This window comes from Triturus cristatus, chromosome 9 (genome assembly GCF_964204655.1).
Source record: "Triturus cristatus chromosome 9, aTriCri1.1, whole genome shotgun sequence".
Classification (NCBI taxonomy): Eukaryota; Metazoa; Chordata; class Amphibia; order Caudata; family Salamandridae; genus Triturus; species Triturus cristatus.
The window spans coordinates 1,281,384,099-1,281,404,868 of NC_140592.1; the positions used below are offsets into that span (position 1 = coordinate 1,281,384,099).

Below are 20,770 nucleotides of genomic sequence, written 5' to 3' on the forward strand. Positions count from 1 at the left end.
CACATGGGGTCCTGAATATAGAAAGAAAAGCCATTGAAGAAATGGAACTCAAATTAAAAGAAAATAACTCGCTAGAGGAGGCAAAAAAGAAATGAGAAGAGATGCAACAAGATGTCACAGGTTATAGGTAGTACCTAGTGAATAAAAAAGCAAATAAATTGAGAAATGACATTGCTAAATACAACTTAGAACATGTCTATCCATGCCTTCAAAAGGATTTTTATGATAGACCCAGGGAAGAGCCATATAATAGAAGAACCTGGGTACAACCTAAGAAAAATTTCCCTAAAAAGATGGTAATGTTTTTTGACACATCCTACACAAGTTCAGATTCTGAAATCGAACAAACATTTTCTGACTCTAATACCAAGAATAGGGAGACTGCCCCTGGTTCCAGTAGGAATACTTTTTCTTTATTAGAGAAGCGCCCAAACAATCGAGGCCAGAACAAGAGCTGAGGCAGATGGAGAGGGGTTTTTTTCACCGCGAACCCTGCCCAAAATCAACCGAACCGAGAAGGCTCCAATCATTAATCTCTCAAACAGGGTGTTGACACAAGAAGAGATAACAATCTTGGAAAAAGGGTTGGGATACGCTGTCATGTCACCTGTAGATAGATACACCATTGAGAGAGAGATACAAATCTTTTTTAGGAAAATACGCCTAAACTGCTATTTTGAAGAAAAAGACAAGCCGCCCACCACAAATAAATCAGGTTTAAAACCAAAATCGACCTGGACACCACCTATACAACTTGTCGAAAAAGACATAGAAGTATTCTAACGCGTACTCGAGAAAAGCATAGATGATCTCCTAAATAAAAAAAGCATGGATTGACAAAAATCTTACAAACCAACAACGTATGGCCTTATCCACCTTAGAAAATTGCCAAAGTCTCACTATTAAGCCTGCCAATAAAGGCGGAGGCATTGTAGTCATGGATACACACGACTACAACAACAAAATGAGTTCCTTATTGAATAACCCAGAACACTACCAAAAGTCAAGTAGAGAGGAATGGAACACACTATCAGATAAGGTGACTAATCTCTTACTATTTTCTAAAGAGGACGGAATCATCTGTCAAGATAAATACAATTTTTTGAATAATGCGCATCCTGTAATCCCTGCACTATATTGGCTACCGAAGGTGCATAAAAACATGGATGATCCGCCCATGAGACCTATAGTGTTCAGTATAGACTCGCTTACCGAACCACTCAGCAAGTATGTTGATGTCTTTTTACAACCCTTAGTGACCCAACAGTGCGTATATTAAAGATAAACAGCGATGAGAAGCAAAATTGAAAATCTGAAATATAATAACCAAACACAATGGATGGTCACACTGGACATTGAGGACTTGTATTCCCCAGGATGACACAATAAAAATGGTCAAAGACCTTCTAGGCAATAATGATGGTGACCTGTCCTCACATGCAAATTTTATCACTGACTGTGTTGAAATTATCCTCAAAAATAACATCTTTCTGTTTACCAGAGACTTTTTTAAACAGACCAAAGGGACCAGCATGGGAGCAACCTGTGCTCCCAGCTTGGCATGTCTCTATGTTGCCGGATTCGAAGAGAAACACATCTTCAATATAGCAGCACCATTTTTTGAAAACCTAACAGCTTGGTCGCGCTATATTGATGATGTTTTTAGGTCTCGCCTGCGAACGCAGCGCGAAGCGCTGCTCGCAAGCGAGATCTATTGTTGCTGACTTGCCTCGGAAGTGGGACAGGAGATGGGCACGCGCATGGTCTCGGCGGATTTGAGTTGGTGTACGCGCCTACAGCCACGCGGCGTGCACATCTCCTGTCCCGCTTCCCTCGCAAGCCAGCATGCAGTTTCTCAACACGCACGTCCTAGGCACCGCGCAACCACTAAGTGCTCCTGCTCCAAACCCCCACACCCCTGTGCCCTCCGCTTCCCCCACCACCGCTCCCATCCGTGTCCCTCACCCCTGGAGCAGGGCTGCTGCTGTCCAAGCACACATGCGGGCGGGATTCCTCCTAGGAGATAGAAAGCGGCTAACAAACCTCGGTGTTTCCTGCAGTACTGACCAAAGCTCCTTTCCTCGGCTGCCTGCGATGACTGACAGCAGCGCACAGACCGACGGACAGGAACAACCAGGGACTGAAAAGCGGCACCCAGTAACTGTCCTCAGACTCAGACAGCATAACGGAAAGCAAACGGACCTCAGCCACCACCCCGCCTCTGCTCTAACGTTCCTGCTGTGCGTAAAGGGGCGTCGTTTATAAGCGTAACCGAGCGGTGCCTGCAGCAGCACCACCGCGACTCCATGTTTAACTTTCCCCACCTCCCAGAGACCCAGAGCCGGCCAGGCGCGGGGCTGCCCCTTACTCACACCTAACACACCGCAGCCCCACCATGCCTGGCATGATGGACAAGGGGATTGAGTTCCTGGGGAGGACCCGACCCAACGGCGCCAAAAGCCCCTCCAACGGGCTCATGAGCGACGAGAGCGGCAGCGACGACGAGCACGGTGGGAGCCTCGAACGCTGTGAAAGAGAGGTCATGGAGGGCTGTGTGGGGGAGAAAAAGAATGCTTATCAGGTTTCCTTGGAGCCAGACTGTAATAACAAACTGCAGTGTTTGGAAGGATGTTGTTGCTCGTTTTTGTTACCCCCTTTCTCACTCTGCCCCGTACCATGTCTTAAGAAAACAAGCATTTGCAATGCAATAGGTCCCGCATTACTGAATGTTTGAGCTATTTGTGTTGCATTATTAATAGCAATGCCAATAGCTCAAACTTTAATAGTGCGAGACCTATTGCATTGCAAATGCTTGTTTTATATGGGAAGGATCGAAGGAATCCCTTATGGAATTTATTGAATGGCTCAATCTTGGAGACCCAAATTTGTGGTTCACTTCAGCCATCAACAAACTGAGCTGCGAATTCCTAGATATTAAGATCAAAGATAGCAATGGCCAACTTCAAGTGGAACTTTTCACAAAGCCCACTGATAGAAACACTATCCTTCATTACAATAGTAACCACCCTAAGGGTGTACACGTTTTTTCCTCTCTATTTCAGATGGTCCAGAAAATATATGAAGAGTTGGTAGTGCTAAAAAAAATCTTTTTTTGGGTAACGAATAACAAATAGAATTTTTTTAAAAAAAATGTAAATTGTTAATCTCCGATTACTTGAATATCCTACCATCTCTCTATATTCAGGTTGAGTATTTTTATTTAATGTATTGTACCATCCTCACATTAACCCCTTCTGTGCCACGCCCTTTCCCCCTCCTGTGCCGGGCGTTACATTAGTGGGCGGGTTTCATGACGAGATAGTCTCGTCATGGGCACAGCGCGACCGTGCTCCATGACGAGACGAGACTATCTCGTCATGGGCACAGAAGAGGTTGACGTTGTAAAGAAACCACAATAAGTAGTGGTTTGAATATAATGTAATACAGCATCCTTACATTAGTGTTGTTAACAAACTATAACAAGCAGTAGTTCAGTATTAGATGACCCCTTTTTAGGTCTCGCCTGACCCAGCGCATGCGCTGATCTGGCGAGACTTTTTGTGAGGGCGTAAAAAAATGCTACCATGGCCGGCTTAGAGCTACAGTGCATGTGCGCGGGCGCGCGCCGCTCTTGATCGCGATCACTTTCACGGCCGCTTTGATGTTTGATTGTTTTGGTCCTCTTCGCCTCCCGGTGTACTTTCCTTCGTATTCCTGCGCACCCTCCTCTTGCCTTCCAGTTCCTCTCTCCTTACATTCTGACTGGCTTCCTCACTTTCCTTCATATTGCACTCTGTTTTCTTGTGCTCTTGCTCTCCTCAATTCCCTACACATCTTCTAATCTCTGTTTTCATCCTGGCTCTCTTGCTCTCCTGCATTTACCTATCGCTTCCTCTATCTTTTCATTCTACTACACTGTTAGTCCCCTTTCATTTGTATTATTCCTCTACTCTGCATCCATTGTGGCTCGCCCTCTCTTTAAGTCCTCTTCATAGCCAATAGGTCTCGCCTTTGGGACCTTATAAGTGTTGAGCCATGCAACAGTTGTATAACTAAATACTTATAAGGTCCCAAAAGTGAGACCTATGGGCTATGCCAATGCTTGTTTACGATAGCCGCCATCATTACTATAAAAGATTGAAATCTCTTTTTCAACCTTGATGCTTAACACATCTTAAAGATGGCCGCCATAAACTTTGGAAGAGACGAGCAGTGTTCCTCGAGACCTATGTCCGATGCATTATTCAAACATTGAAATTGCTAAACGTCTGATTCTTCTATCTCCCTGAATCTAGGATGAACAATTTTGTACAAAGTAACATTCCATCCTTAAATTAGCATTTTAAAGCAAACCACAATAAGCAGTGGTTTTGTAAAACAATATCTACTGTTCTTTAAGATGGACGCCATAATCATGATAAAGGATTAGAATTTCTCTCCTGACCTCTATGCTCCACAAACCTTAAAAATGGCCGCCAAAAATATTGAAAGAGAAGAGCAATGTTTGTTTGCGTGATTTATGTCCGATGCATTCTTTCAATGTCCTTTATCATCCAATAACTCAAAGTATAAATAGGGATGATATGATAAAGGTCTTTTTTGTTCAAATACTGTGAAGGTTTTTCTCGCGAAATTCAAGATTTATTGAAGTCACGTGACCCAGTAGTTCTTAACGATGTCACATGACTCATAACCTTAATACTTAAGAGCCTTCCCAAGTGCAGGAAATTCATATATCCTGCCCCGGAAGTCGTTCGTAGAGAGTAGGGAGGCCGTCTCACTTCTATCAGATATGCACTGTCGCTCTGCGCTCGTTCTCATCGTAACCACATATCTCGGAAACTTCAAGCTGCATAAACTATCCTTATTTATATAAAGAATCCTAGTCTGTATATCAGACTGTTTGCTTTTTTAAACTTAAATAGAACCCTGCTATAATAGTAAATCTGTTAAACACTCTAATTAAATTCATTGCTTGCCTCACTCACGATGTTTAAAGAGCATGCCCACGTGGGGTGGTTTTAAACTCCAACGAAGCTGTATATTAGGTTATGCTTATACGTGGTTTTAGCTAAAATCGTTCTTGCCTTGATTTCTTATACGCCATATAAATATCAAGCTCACTCGGTGTTTCTCAAACTCTACTGAATCTGCAAACCAATCAATGTTTCCACATGTTGACAGTCTCCCGTCATTTCAGGACGCTGTTCAACTATTTAACACCATGTAATATAAATAGTTCAAATATATTCGAAAAGGGACATCTAGGACAAAAAGTTGAACAAATGTTTTCCCTTTTTTCAGGTTTTATTTTTCTCCGCTTGGCGTATTTCACAGATGGCGACAAGGTATTTATCATTAAAAAGCTTCTATATTAAAATTAGAAGCTACTAAAAGATTATTTTTTTTTAAACATTTTAATACTTAAATTTTTGTTTCTTTCAAGTCTTACCCGGTCAAATATTACAAAAGACATCGAGACATTAACTACAGGCATTATCAAGGCTCACCTGTATTGTGTATGAACGCCCCTGTTTTTTAATGATAAATTGTTAAAGACTGTTTTGGGTGATTACCTGCTTAATAGAATCGTAATCTGATGGGTAAACCGTTAATTTTTTTCGAATTTTTATATTACAAAGGTCACTATATAAGATATCGGTGCCTCCCTACGAACGCATTGAAGGAATAGTACCACATTTAATAAGGTGTATGAGAGGTGATAATTTAAACTTCTATTTTTTTTCTCTTTATAACATTAGATAATGATGTGGGCACTATTATATGAATGATTTAAAATTCCCTTTGCCTGTTATACCATAATATACAGGCTCCTGGAACATAGAAATTCCACTGACCGCTGTAGTGATAGAGGTTTCATTTCCTCCTTATTTCCTCCTTTTTTCAGGTTATTCCTGATTTTTATCAATACCAAAAACAAGGTGGTTCCCTAATTGAACAAGGGATTTGAGACCTTAGTGTCAACTGCATATGAATAGGTAGGTTCATTTTTAATGGATCATGTGGTTTTTTTTTTGGTTTTTTTTTTTAAAGAGTTTTATATAGCGCAAACTTGACCCGAATCCAATCCGGTATCAGAGCGCTTTACATAGCACCAGTTACGTTACATGAGGACACACATTAATTGTTTTTTTTTTTGTTGGGCACGGGAAGATTAAGTGATTTGCCCAGAATCACAGGATGTTCAGCGTTGTTACCGAGACTCGTACCCCGTTCCCCAGGTCCGAGGTCGAGCGCCCTAGCCATTAGGCCAACTCCTCTCCCCTAGATTTGTTGTAGTTACTCACAGTGACGTGACCAAAAGATAATATTTTGATCTCTGTTTGTAGCAATAGTAATATATGGGATAAACAAATGTTTTATTTGATGATGAATATTCAAGTGTAGTAGCTAATACATTGGTATATTGTCTAAATTTTGTTTTTAGAAAACTCTGTCCTGAAGAAGGTGTTGAACTATATCTCACCAAAACGCTGCGTCGACAACTTTGTAGTTTTCTTTGTTTCTTTTATAATATTGTTGGGCTATATTTTAATCAAATTTGTTTTTAGTATGTGTAATGTACAAAGACCCTATGGTCTCTAAAAAATATTTTAACAAATATGATGAATAAAAATTGATTTGTAACATACCATATATTTTTCTGCTCTCTTGTGCTATACACTAATTAAAATACAAATTTTACTGTTAGCATTGTCGCTTGACGAAATGTGTATGAATATTTAATGCTGTGAATCTATAACTCTGTTTCAATACAACACATGATCCATATAATTATTAGATAGGGACTCTCTAAAGGTTGTTTTTTGACATTTACCCTGTCCCTATTTTGTAAGGGTTTCTCCTCTTTTAATTATTGCTTCTTAGAAAGCCATCATTTCTAGCGCTGGGAAGCCCATCGCAGATAGCCACACGCTTTACAAGACGTAAACGGAATAGATTCCTTACACACCGGCCTCTGTCTACCAAATCAGCACCTTTGGGATCCCACATCTCTGGTTCCCCCTTGTGTCAAGTTAAAAATCTTAATCCTAAGCTTTAGAGTCAGCCAATCGGAAGCATGCTATCCTGCAGACGACGCCACACGCCTGCTCCAGCCCAATCCTCCTCTTGGAATCTGAGCTGTATCTGTGTAAACATCCCCACGCATCCTGAGAGGTGCACTTGATCAATACCCACAATAAAAGATGAATCAAAATGGAAGATTGGTGGGGGTGGGTCATCATCTGAGGCAAGTGGGCAGACTGAAGGCGTAAGAATATCAACATGTATTGTTTCCCAGGCTTGTCTGCTCTACGCCCACACACTGATACCATCTATATGACTCTCTCCACTAGGTAATGTGCTGCAGGCCCAGTGTGGGCTCTCAGTGTCCAGGCTCTGGAGAGAGTGACTGATAACGGATCTCTGTGGGAAGTAAGGGAAGAGGTGATGCTGTGAGAGGTAAGGAAGCTGTTATTGTGTTTGTGTGTGTGTGTGTGTGTGTGTGTGTACTGTGTACTGTGTATAATTAAACTGTTCTCACCCCCTCCTTGAACTACCTTGTTCTTTCCTTTGTTGCAAAGTCACCAATCCTCAAAATGATGTTTATCTGTCAACAGTGTCTAACTGCTGGTGTTTAAAGTTGCCCTTTCACAGCTGTGGGCTTGTGAGGCACCTTGAAGGTTTTGCATGTGGAGTGGTCAACCCAAGCCTGTTGTCAACAGAGTGAGATAAAAACAGACCTGCTGCAGATTCTGATGTACTGTTCTGCTCTATGCCTATCGTTTGCTTATGCAGCCTTCCACTTTTTAGGTCGAGCCTGTAACAGCGCGCATGCGCTGTTCTGGCGAAGACTTCATGTAGGGGATTTCGAAAACGAACCTAAGAATCGCACACGCTCGTGCGTGTGCTTTTTGTTTTGGCCCACGCTATTGGCCTTTGCGTGCGTCATTTTAACAAAGACAGCACGCAAGTGGCCAAAGGCGGGCACATTGCTCAGCCCATGGCCTATTGGCCTATTGGTGTCGGTTACCCGCACGACTGCCATGTGGTTTCAATTATCGTGCCCAGACACGGGCGCGATAATTGAAACCAAATGTCCCACTGTGGCGCGCGCACACCTCTCGCGGGCTTGTTGAGGAAGTAGCAATACCAGAATAATTCAATGGTAAAAAAAATCCTTTATAACTTTGTATTTAATAAGGGTTCAATGCGTGGCACCGTGTTGTCCCTTTGAGTTAGTGTAAAATGTAATATAGTGCAACATGTCTGGTAGTAGGGCGTCAGCCTTTTATATTTACAAATAATAATGAGCTGAACAAACGTTGGACACTTTTTATCGGCTCTTTCAGTGCACGCAAGCGCCGTTTTAGCAATCTTGATGCAGTACGTTATGAGAACACTTATAAAGCGCTCTGATGCCCGATTCGGCTCAATTTCGCGCTATATAAAACTCTGAGAAAAAAAAACACAAGCACACTTTACAAGCCGTTCAGAAGGGCGTTGTCAACTGAACCTTACCTGTTAATGGCAGCAGGCATTTCTGCTATTTGTAGTGCCTCATGAATATGAACCATATTTGAGGAGCTGCAGTATGTAAAAATTTCGGCTTGTTAGAGCTTGTGGCTCTTTTCGCGACTGTTGAGTTTACCGTATGGCTTCACACTTCTATGTCAAGCAGTGTGGGGACAGTCCTGGCTCTCTGCAGAGCACCCCATCTCTATTTGGCAGGTTTGCTTTGCCCCAGCGGTGCTTTCACAGCAGAGGTGGAAAGGAGGCATGGCGTCTGTTCTATGGCTTCGGCTTTTCCAACCAAGGCTACAGCTCTGCTGCTGGCAGCTGGCTTGCATCTGACCGAATTCACTCTAAACTGTGGAAAGCATTTAAGGTCCAGCAATTAAACGGGGAATGGGTTAAACAAGCAAACTTTGGAGTCAATCGAACTCACATGCACGGCTGAGCAAACCCGAATTTCTGATATTCGGGACTTTGCTTCATAAAACTGCGAGTCGTGGTCCCCGAGAGGCTAGGTCAGGCGTCGCGTGGGGGGGGGGGGGGGGGGGGAGGGGGGGGGGACACTGTTAGACCTGGCACCTTGGCGTGAGTCTCCCTTCCACTTTTTGTCGCTGTGCCTCATGTGTTTTTATTCTGTTGGCCGCTCAGAGCACTGTGCCACTGCCAACCAGTGCCACAGTGCAAGTGCTCCCTATGTAAAATGTATATGTTGGTTGGATTCCACGATTGGCTTATTTGGTTTACTATCGGACCCCAGTAAAGTGCACCAGGAGTGCCAGGGCGTGTAAATACAAATGCCGCTGGTGGGCTCGCAGCACTGGTTGTGCCACCCACAGAAGCAGCCTGGTAAAATGTATCTAGGTCTGCCATTGCAGAACCTGCGTGCAGTCTGGTACTGACATGCTGACTGGCAAGTGCACCCACTTGGCCAGTCTCTAAACCTTCCCTTAACTTCATGTTAGTCACCCCTATGGTAGGCCCAAGGGCAGGGTGCATTGTAGCATAAGGTAGGACAAGCCCTGATGTGTGTGGCATGTCCTAATAGTGAATTACAGCCATTTTCGTTTTACACTATTGTAAGGCTACCCTGTTCTCATAGGCCAGAATGGGCTGTTAAGATTGTTTAGCAAGGTTTATTTTAATATTCTGCGTTTGCAAATGCCACTTTTAGAAAGTTGGCCTTTGCTTGCCTAACCATTTCAGCCCGCCCCTGCGTGATGTGTATCTGCTGTCTGGCTTGTGTGAGTGACAGGGCTGGGGAAACCCAGATGGGCAGGGTTAGGTAGCCTGGTGGTGAATAGAAAGATTGACATATAGATGGGTGGGAGGAGTACACCTGGACTCTGAATAGGGCTGTGCTCTGCCACCACAATGCTGGCTCTGCCCCCTGTGGAGCGTCTGATAGCTCTGCCCTGCACCCTGAAAGAAGAAGCCTGCATCGCATCAACAAAGTGCTCCAGAACTGGACTGAACTAGGCAAGGGCCCCCCTGGCCTGAGAGAACAAAGGATTTGTGGTATAAATGTAGGAGCCCTGCTCCTAAGAAACTAGATCCTGCCCTGCTAAGAAGAAACCTCTGTCCGTCCTGAAGTAACTGGAAAAGCTGCATGGAGGAGTACTGTCCCTGACCTGGCGTATTGGCCTGCAGTGGTTGCCTTGCTGCTGAAGAAGAAGAGGAAGAAAAGACTCAAACATTTATTTGACTTGTGCTGAGAGATCTCCTAGAGTGAGCTTGCCCCCTGAACGAAGTCCCAGGACCAGTGGACTTCACTGCCGTGAGATCGCTTTGGAAAACGGACCGTTTTCCCCGCATCTTCGACTCGAACTGCTGTGTACGTCTCGCTGATCGCAGCGTACCCCATGCAAGCTGGTATCCCGCTGTCCGGCCCGAACAACGTGACTAAGGCCCCTCTACGAGCCGTAGCTCGCACTGCAAAGGAAGGTATCATCCGGCCTGAGCAACGCGACTAACAGGCCCCTATGAGCCATAGCTCGCACCGTAACGGAAGGACTGCGATCCGTACTTGCTACTATCTCCTACGAACCGTACTGCCGGCGTACGCTCCTTTCCCCTGCTTTGGAAAGGCTGCGGTGCGTACGGTAGTTCCGTATGTCTCCCCTGTGCGGAGCGTACTGTTCGCTTGTATCCAGCGATTCGAATCAAGATTGCCGATCTCATGGTACGGTACGAACGCCGTGATGAACTTTGAATGCACCGTCCCCTGAAGCCCTGCACGCCCAAGGTCTAACGTATCGTAGTACGCATCGCACCAGGAGGACAACGCACCGTACATCGCGCTTGATGTCAGCGCAGCATCCGTGACGAACTCACCAAAAGTAAAGGTACTGTGCCTGTTCGCACCATAGGGTGTACGCTTCATCCCGAAGCGCCTACAGTGCGTGTGAGACCCGCTTCCAAACAGTTTTTACCGCGTACGAAGCGTACGGACAGGAACGAAGCGCACAGAACTTTTAAAAACTACGCTAAAACCAAGAACTCTTTGTTTAATAAGTATTGTGGGCCGTTTAAACGTTATCTGGTCTTGTGCTAAGCCTAAACTATATATATATAAAGTATTATTTTTCTATATCCCAGTGTGGAGTCCATTTGTGGGGTTGTCACTGAGTTACTGTGGGTGTGTTCACAAATGCTTAACCTAAACGCTCTGAGATAGGCCTTGTCTGCTCACGCCAAGCTACCTAGAGGGTAAGCAGGGGTTATTGTTGGAGTGTACCCCCTACCCTGACTGGAGGAAAGGTTCCCTGCTTGACACAAGTACCTACCTGTGCCAACCAGAGAACCCGGATTCTAACAGACACCAGCACAGCTTGCACCAGGAGAGGTGGCGTGACAAGGCCTGGCAGTTCAGGCACGCGCTCTATATACACCTGGACTAAACCCAGCGGTGCGGCGAGAGGTCTGTGGAAAGAAAATATTCTCGTCTCACCGCAGAATTATTGAGAGACCCCATCTATAGCATAAACGCACAGAGAATTAACGAGAGGCGCTAAGTGGTGCCTTCAAAACATTCAATGTACAGGGTTCTACCTGTGATTGAATTGTAAATTTCCACACACCCCTCAGTACTCCTGAACTATCACCCTTGTCAGTCATACGTTTTATCTGCTTCTGCGCACTCACGCGGGAGTCTGCAATGCACTCTTGGTGTTCGGAGAGCTGTAAATACTTCTAAGCAGCAACAGAATCATGCCAGCATGTTCAGCATGCATGCCTGCTAAGTGGCCCCATGTCATGCGTCACACCCTAAGCTACTTCCGACTGCTTAACCAACAACACTTTTAATGCTGTGATTTTTAAACTCAAGTTGGGAATGGAAAAAATGCAAATGCTTGAGTCTCATAATGAGAAGTAGTTTTGGCTGAACAAATGGCAGTTATCACCGTATGACTGACTGGAGCCATCTGTTGGGACTATTTCCCCGTATTGTTACATTTCTAGGAGTTCAAAATATGCATTTTTGCAAAATAAATATTTCGAATAAAAGAGCATTGTAAATATACGGTAACTTTTTTTTTCCTCAAACCATTTCTAACAAGCATTGGCAAAGCCATAAAGTCTCGCTTTATGAATCTTTTGGATTTGCTATTTTTTTTTTTTTTAACTCTGCTGTGAAGCATCGGCAACAAATAAAAAAGCAAAGGTAACAAAAAACAAGCATTTGCAATGCAATAGGTCGCGCATTTACGCGAGTTTAAGCTATTGGCATTGTAAATGACAATTCCTATTTTTGTTTTTTAAAACCTAAATAAAAGACATTGTCATTTACAATGCCAATAGCTTAAACTTGCGTAATTGCGAGACCTATTGCATTGCAAATGCTTGTTTGGGAAAGCTGGTGGGCTTGGGTCGGTTTGGGGTCTTCTACAGCAAGCGACTCTGCTCCGGGCAGGCTGTTGGCCGACTACCAAGCATTAGGTAAATGCGCATAGTTAAGTTGTTGGGTACTCCCTTGAGGCGGCACCTTCCAAGTAGAAGCTGTTGTAGAAGAGTAGGGGGTGCCTTCTTGATCATTTTTTGTTGTCTATTGTTGTGGTTGGAGGGTACTGGGTGGTACTAGGTAGAGGTGCTCTACCTGGTTTGTGGAGATCAGCGCCACAACCCCGACAGTCGTGCCTTGCCTCTGAGTTTCTGTTGTTTTAAATAGTGCCTGTCCTTGGGCTGGGATCAGGTGGGAAGGTGTGTAATTTACATCGTTAATTGTGATGCTTTATCGGAACTTTGAAATGTCCAACAGGAGGCACCACAAAGCTCTCAAGACCACACAATGCCTGCGAGGCACACACAGTTAAAGGGGCCGGGTAAGAGGCCCAACATGGCTTTGAGGATGCTGTTGCTTGTTAGACAACTTCTGGAATGCGTATAACTGCGGCAACATGGAATATACAGGCCTTCATGTGTTTCTGGAGAGCTTCAGGACGTGTGCTTATCTAGAGCGTCTCAGGGGTGAGGTTGCTGTGCTCCAAGACATGCATTTGCTTTTCTCCAAAGTGGGAAAGTTGAGAATAAAATGTAAGGGTAGTTTCTTGCAGTAAATGTTTCCAGATGCATATTTCTATGGATTACTGCTGGAGTGCCATGAAGGAGCAGGACGTAGCAGCAGACCCACACAGCAGATACATTGTTGTCGCGAGGCTCATGGGTGGCATTGAAACCTGCCTGGTCAACACGTGTGCTCTGTGGAATGGTAAGTTAGTCTTTGGGTCTCCACTACAGGGTTATGCTGTATTATTTAAGTGTAATGGATCTCCAGTGTGGCAGTTTGGGAGGCTTACTCTCTATTCCAGAGCTCATGTAAGATCTCGACACAATGCAGAAGCAAAAACCACCTGAAGCGGATGGTATCCCTGCTGGCGTCCAGGCAGCACCATCACTGCTTCGAGAGGAACTCCTGGGAGTCATTGAGGAAACGAGTGTCGGGGCGATTCCAGCCTCCTCAAGAGAAGCAACAATTCTTCTGATTCCTAAAGAGGGAAAGATCACTCCCCGCTACAACAAGCATACCAACACTTGTAAAGCTGCTCAGACAGCCTCCTGCGGGGGTGGTGACCCTTCTCCAAGAAGGCCAACTGGGGCTTGGCGCCGACAGCAATGGCAGCCTAACTTCGGAGCTCCGCCGGAGCTGGGGCTCACAACCCGTTAAATCCGCCTAAAATCCGGCCATAAGGGGAGCTGGGGGCAGCTACGGACATTTGAAGCACTTCTGCACCGAGCGACCCAAGAAATCGTCGCTCGTCCGAGAATCGGTAAACTTGGCGGAGTGCGGACTGCAGTCGCCGGGCGGAGGGTCCCGCTCGAGGGGGGCCGCGGGACCGTGGAGCCGCCGCACCATCCAGTCAACAGCGCAGATAGTGCGGAGCGCCGAGTGCAGAGGGCGCCTCCGTCGAGGCCACTAGCAGCGGAGGAGCCGAGAGGTCCAAAGTCATCGGCTGGGACTCGCCGCCATTACAGAGCCTGGAGGAGGGGCGGACCTCGCGTGAGTACTGGCCGGAGGGCCGGCGGCGCGGAGCGGGGCAGCACACGGCGACCCCTTCATCAGAAAAGCCGGCAGCTCTGGGGGCCCTCTGGGTGGTGTTACCACGAGGTAAATGAACTTGAGCGGCGGCTGCTGCGGCAGCACGGGGTGCCCGGCATAGCGCGCATAGGAACAGACGGGGAGCTCCGCCGCGAGCGACAGCGGCCTAATTGATCCCAGAGCAAGCACCATCGACGTGCCGAGCACTACCATTTGCCAACCCCTGAGCACTGGGATCCGCGACCGGGGAATCAACACTGGCAGCTGTGAAGCACAGAGGCGAAAGGGGCACATACGTGCCGGGTGAGCACCGGACCAGCCGGTGGGCCCGAACTCCGGCATACTGCAGGATACAGGCAGCAGGAGGGCACGTGGGGGCCCCGTGAAATTGCCCGTGTAGGCACCCTTGTATTCACTATGCACAACAGCGGCCTTGGCGAGACCTGAGTGAGCGGAGTTGGGGAGACCGGGGCCTGCCTTGGAAGGACCACATACTATCTACCGATCGGACTCCTGGATTGCATGACACACACCCTCGAGGCGGCTGCAGGGTGACGGCCGATTGGAGGGTTGCCTGCCTGCGGGGATGCGGTGTGAAGGTGTGGGGTCGCCTTGGGGCACCCCGGTTGCCGGTGCGGCCCTCTAAGTGGCAGATATCAGTCAACAGGGCGACTCCGTTAACGGCTCCAGTCGGGGGCAGAAGAGGAACAGGTGGTGGTCCACCTGAAGTGGGGCGGATGCGGCCGGGGCCCGCCCTTGGGCCTGACACCTCGGACTGACGCCGGGTCCGGGCGGCGGGTGTGTGGCGGGACACTGCGCTGGGGCCCCTAGGTACAGCACCGGTGGGCAGGGCAAGGCAATAATACCGCTCACCCGCGGCCCGCCCGAGAAGCAGCCGGACGAACCTGGTAAGCCGGACAACGGGGCCAAATCGGGCTGCGTGGGAACGGAGTGCGGCCTAGCCAGCTGACGTAGGGAGAACCGCTCCTGGAGGGGCTCGTACGCAGCCGCTGGTGTGACATTGACGGAGGCCGGCCACCTACCCTAGTACAAATATGAGACCCAAACACGGCTCCGCGGTGCAATCCAACAAACTGGACAAATACGCGCTCCCGAAGGCATCCCAGACGTCCGAAGAGGGACACGATCGCCGTCAAGAGGAATCGGAGCCGTCGTTACAGTCCATCATGGCGGCTATTACGAATCTTGGGACTACCCTCGAAACAAAAATGGACAAGATGTCGATTGAAATGAATCTCATGAGGGCTGATATGCAGAAAACAACTGAACGGGTCAAAGAAACAGAATCCAACGTCACTGAACTCCAGACATCTACCAAAAGACTGGAAGAGAGAATTAATGCGTTGACCCACCAACACCGCCAAATGGCGGCGAAGCTCGAGGACCAAGAAGGGAGGGCACGTCGCAGTAATATTAGAGTGGTGGGGGTCCCAGAGGGATTGGAGGGGCCGAGTGTGGACCTCTTCCTGGAGGACCTCATATTAAATCACCTAAAACCACAGAGACTTTCTTCTCTCTTCACGGTGGAGCGGGCACACAGAGCGCTGCTCCCGAGACCGAAACCAGGGGCGGCTCCCAGAACGATCATTGCAAAAATTCTGAACTATAGAGACCGGGACGCTATCCTACAGGCCGCAAGGGTCAAGGGAGACGTGTAATACGAAAATGCTACTATCAGGTTCTTCCCGGACTTCACGCTAAAGGTCCAGCAAGAGAGGAGGTCCTTTGAAGGGGTGAAAGCAACCCTGCGGCAACGCGGGATCAAATACATGATGTTCTTCCCGGCGAAGCTGAAGATTCTCGTGGACGGAAAATCACTCTTCTTCACAAGCCCCCAAGAAGCGCAGGATTGGCTGGAGGGGAAAGCGGATCTTCGAAAACACGCCAGATACACCGGGAGAGAGACAGCGTCGGCAAATCGAGGGGCATCCTCATTGGGAGACGAAGGTGCGCATGGACAACATGCAGAACGCGCATGGAGGTCGCGGTCCAGCATCCCGGCGCGGGATCCAACAAACCAAAACTCTGACCCGTGATCTAGCAGCGCGCCGCCTTGAAGAAGACTACAAACCGTAATGTACATTGTTGGTGATGCTTCCCAAGAGAACACTAGGGGGTGGGTCCTTGCATCCCGGGGATCACGATTCAATCTTTTTCTGTTAAGATACATTACTACAAAGAGCAGATACTTGGCCCGAGCCAGAGACACATAGTAATGACAGGGACGCGCTGCCTACTGAGGTGCAGATCGCTATAGGGGTGCTTAGCAGTAGCCCTGGATCACCCGCATGGCAACAAATCTGTTCACCACGGGGAACGGGCCCGAGCGGCCGGGATCGGCTGCGGTCCACTCACCCAAGACACAGTTGTTCACACGTTGGGGCGATAGGCACTCTGCTGGTTGGGGATGTGGGTAGTTTGGAACCTACGTGGTAGGGTAGCAGGGTGGGGGGAGGGGACGCCGGGATTGAAACTGTTGGGGTTTTGTATTTGTTGGGTTGTGGAACGGGGAGGAGAGGGGGGACACTTGGGGTTTTGTTGGTCAAATGAATGCTCAGCATCAGTCATACAGTCAGTGTACGAGATTATTGAAGGGTGCCTTACGGTTTGCTTTCTATGACACACATGCAGTGGGATAAAAGTCTCAAACTTATAAGCTGGAACGTCAACGGATTGGGGGACAAAATAAAAAGAAGTATTGTGCTGCAATACCTTAAACGACACTCCCCGGACGTGGCATTATTGCAGGAGACACACTTAATGGGAAACAACTGTAGGGCACTCAACAGATGGGGCTACAAAATGGTAGTACATGCGGGGTTCACGACAGGGGGACCGGGATCCTAGTACGCCACACCATTTCCTTTGCGATTCAGCGCACGTGGACGGACCCGTTGGGGCGCTACGTTGCGGCAGCAGGGCAATGGGAGGACAGAATACTCATACTGGTTGCAGTGTATATTCCGCCGGGTCTGCAAGCGCAATCTTACAAGGATCTGGGTGCCTTTCTATTAGGCTTACCCGCGGGACACCTCGTGATTGGAGGTGACTTTAACTCCGTGGTCTCAGGGGAATGTGATAGGCACCCCCCACGAGATATTGGAGCGGGGCAACAGTGGCTCCCCCAATTCATTGATGCATTCGACCTCTGGCGGAAACACCAACCCACCGGCAGGGGATATACCTTTTTATCGGGGGCGCACCATACACTGTCTCGACTCGACTACATACTCACCCCGGTACAATTTGATATGACTACGACGGAAATTACGCATCTACCTAGGGGCATCTCGGATCACTCACCACTATGGGTCCACCTCACAATGGGGGACAAAAAATCGGAGGCTCAGTGCCGATAAACCCATGGTACCTTAAAGGCCCAGAGATCAGAGCAACGCTGGGAAAAGCAATTGACCAATACTTCGTAGATAATGAAGGCACGGTGGACTCACCGGCCACTCTATGGGAGGCGTTCAAGACAGTCCTAAGGGGGCAGGCCCTCTCACTCATAGCGGGTAGGCGTAAAGAAAAAGAAAAACAACTGACCGAGATAGAGCACGCGATCAAGCAACTTGAGGTGAGAATAGGCCGGGACCCTGATGGTGAGAGCGCACACCAATTGCAAATCAGGGCCGCAGAATACAAAGCCATCGCTACAGAAGCGGCGAAAACTCTTGCACGTGATAGGGATGGGCGCATATACGATCAGGGTGACAAGCCGGGCAAACTCATAGCTTGGCTGGATAAGAAAGAAAGGGAACAGCGGGTAGTACCCGAACTCAGGAGTACTTCGGGGAGGCTCCTGACTGAGCCGGGCGACATAGTGAACGAACTTGCCCTGCACTTTGAACAGGTGTACAGGAGACAGTCTGACCTCACGGAGGACGCCTCTGCTGACTTCTTGGCTGACATTCAGTTGCCCACCCTGACAGATCAGGAATGAGACCAAATGGAAGACGATCTTACGTCAGAAGAGCTAACCAAAGCAATAGGTGATCTCAAAGGGGGTAAGGCACTGGGGCCCAACAGCCTCCCTGTTGAGCTATACAAGCTTAAACCAGATAGGATAGCGCCATTTCTGAAGGCAATGTACTACGATAGTCAGAAACAGGGGATCCTGCCTAGGGACCAGCGTACAGCCACTCTCGTGGCAATTCCCAAACCAGGGAAGCCGAAAACGGAGTACTCCTCGTACAGACCCATATCGCTCCTCAACGCGGAACCCAAAATACTAGCCAAAGTCTTATCTAACAGGCTCCGTACAGTTATCACCAAGCTAGTGCACCCGGACCAGTCGGGATTCATGCCTCACCGCAACACCGCACTCAATCTCAGGCGACTTCACGGAGTCCTGGGGCGTTGCCCTGGAATCCAGGAGGATGCTATGGTTGTGTCATTGGATGCAACCATGGCGTTCGACACACTCGAATGGGCGTACCTTTTTGCGGTGCTCAAGAAATTAGGTTTCGGGCCCAAGTTTATAGGGTGGGTGCGCCTCTTATACTCCGAACCGCTTGCGACCGTGTCAGTAAACAATAAGACTTCTGAGGTCTTTACACTTAGCAGAGGTACGAGACAGGGCTGCCCTTTGTCACCGTTACTATTCGCTCTCTCACTGGAGCCGCTTGCGGCATGGATACGCAAAGATGTATCCATCCGTGGACTACGGTGGACTGAGGGCTGGGAAGACAGGATATCGTTATATGCAGACGATATACTGCTTTATCTGGCCTCACCTGCCCGTTCCCTCAGAGTGATTCTAGACATTTTCGCCAGTTTCGGAAGAAACTCAAGGTTTCGTATTAACTGGAGCAAATCAGTGATCTACATGCTCCATGGAGCGGCCCCCTCCCTCCCGAGAGAATGCACAATTCAGATTGCGAAAGATGGTTCCGCTACTTGGGGATATTCATAACCACTGACGTTAGGAACCGATACGACCAAAACCTGATTCCCCCATTGCAAAGGCTCAGGAGAGACGTGGAGGTCTGGAAGAAGTTGCCCATATCCTTACTTGGGAGAGCGGCACTCTTCAAAATGATGGCCTTGCCTAGATTCTTGTATGCTCTTCAAAACTACCCAGATGCTGTTCCGCACACATTCTTTAGGGAGGTCGAGTCCTTACAGAGAGACTTATTATGGGACGGTAGACCCCGAATTGCGCTAGGCAAGCTCACATTAGGATGGTATGACGGAGGTATAGCCCTCCCCGACATCAGGAAGTATTACTGGGCAGCACACCTGGCCGCAATAAACCAATGCCAGTACGGCAGTGGAGACGACCCAGCATACAGAATGGATAGGTGGTTGCTACCGGGGGGTGACTTCACGAGATCCTTATATTCTAGACCGAACAAATATCTACTCACAGGCCCCACTAAACATGCGGTCCAGGTCTGGCATCTGACAAATAAAGCCCTGGGATGGGCCAATAAACTTACACTAGCAACCCCACTATGGGATACGGAGCGGCTGGGCACACTGGGACGAACGAAAGGGTTTGCAAAATGGGACCTCATCGGCATCTCACACATCAGGGACCTGTGGGGGAGGGAGGGAGTGGTGCCATTTGCCACACTACAACAGACATACGAAATGGCGGCATCAGAACACTTCCTTTATACGCAAATCGGGCATGCCCTGCAGACCTCCATATGCGCCGGCACGCAGCTCCCTGAGGCATCCCCACTCGAGGATAGACTGCTAGACGGGCATCTGCCCGACAAATGTATATCTCTCACGTACAAAAAGATCATCCACCACACTCCTGATCCCCTCGCAGCACTCAGGGAGAAATGGGTAAGAGACGGCTTGGAGGTGGATGACGAGGAATGGCGGTAGGCACTCGCTTCACCCAAGGAGGTGGCTATTTCTGCAAAGTTGAAATTAATACAGCTGAAGATTTTGCACAGAGTCTACCTATCAGGGACCCAATTGATCCACATGGGGAGTAGTACGGACGGGCTTTGCAGGAGGGGCTGTGGAATGCAGGGCGCATTCCTACATGTGCTCTAGGAGTGCCCAGTCATTCATAGTTTCTGGCGGTGCGTGCTGAAAGTAATGAGTGGGGGGTGCCCGTGTTACCTGAGGCAAAGAGATGCATTTTGAATGTGTGGGAGCCCACAGATCTACCCATACACGGGAGGTTGTGGGTCACACTTGGGCAGACAGTGGCCAAGCGCAACTGTGGGGGGCCGCTGCACCTCTCACCTTAAAGAAATGGAAGGATGACATGGACTGGTGCATGGTCCGTGAGAAAACTGTATATGTTGCACGGGGATGCCCCAAAAAATGGTTATCGATTTGGACAAAGTGGAATGTGTACCGGGGGGGGATATGCGAACCACCGGTTGTTTCTTCCCCCGAAGACCACTGTACAGTGTGAACCACAATCTATGTAATGTAACACCGCCTGCTATTTTGAACAGTATGTACTGACGCATGTATAAACTGATGCACGTATACCTTGTGAGGTAACCGAACAGAACTGTATAACATGACCAATTTTCTTTATGTTAAATAAACAGATTTATAAACAAAAAAGAAGGCCAACTGGGTTTATCCTGGCTATGAATGCATAATATTAGGAGACTTGTGTGCCCACTTGAGACCTCCTGGGGATCCTAGATTTACAGTGCACCTTTGACACTTTGGACTCGGAATCTACATAGCTAGGTGTGTGGCAAGTGAGTTTTGGGC

The 20,770-nt window shown here is 48.0% G+C and overlaps 1 protein-coding gene across 1 annotated transcript in view; it reads left to right on the forward strand.

Annotated features, from left to right (window-relative positions):
• The first annotated feature begins 2,395 nt into the window (after positions 1 to 2,395).
• MIPOL1 (mirror-image polydactyly 1) overlaps positions 2,396 to 20,770 on the forward strand; it is a 1,493,682-nt gene continuing 1,475,307 nt past the window's right edge. The window contains exons 1-3 of the mRNA XM_085627930.1: positions 2,396 to 2,600; positions 5,305 to 5,348; positions 7,454 to 7,464. Coding sequence (XP_085484056.1) covers positions 2,396 to 2,600; positions 5,305 to 5,348; positions 7,454 to 7,464 — 260 coding nt within the window. The remainder of the gene's footprint in view (positions 2,601 to 5,304; positions 5,349 to 7,453; positions 7,465 to 20,770) is intronic.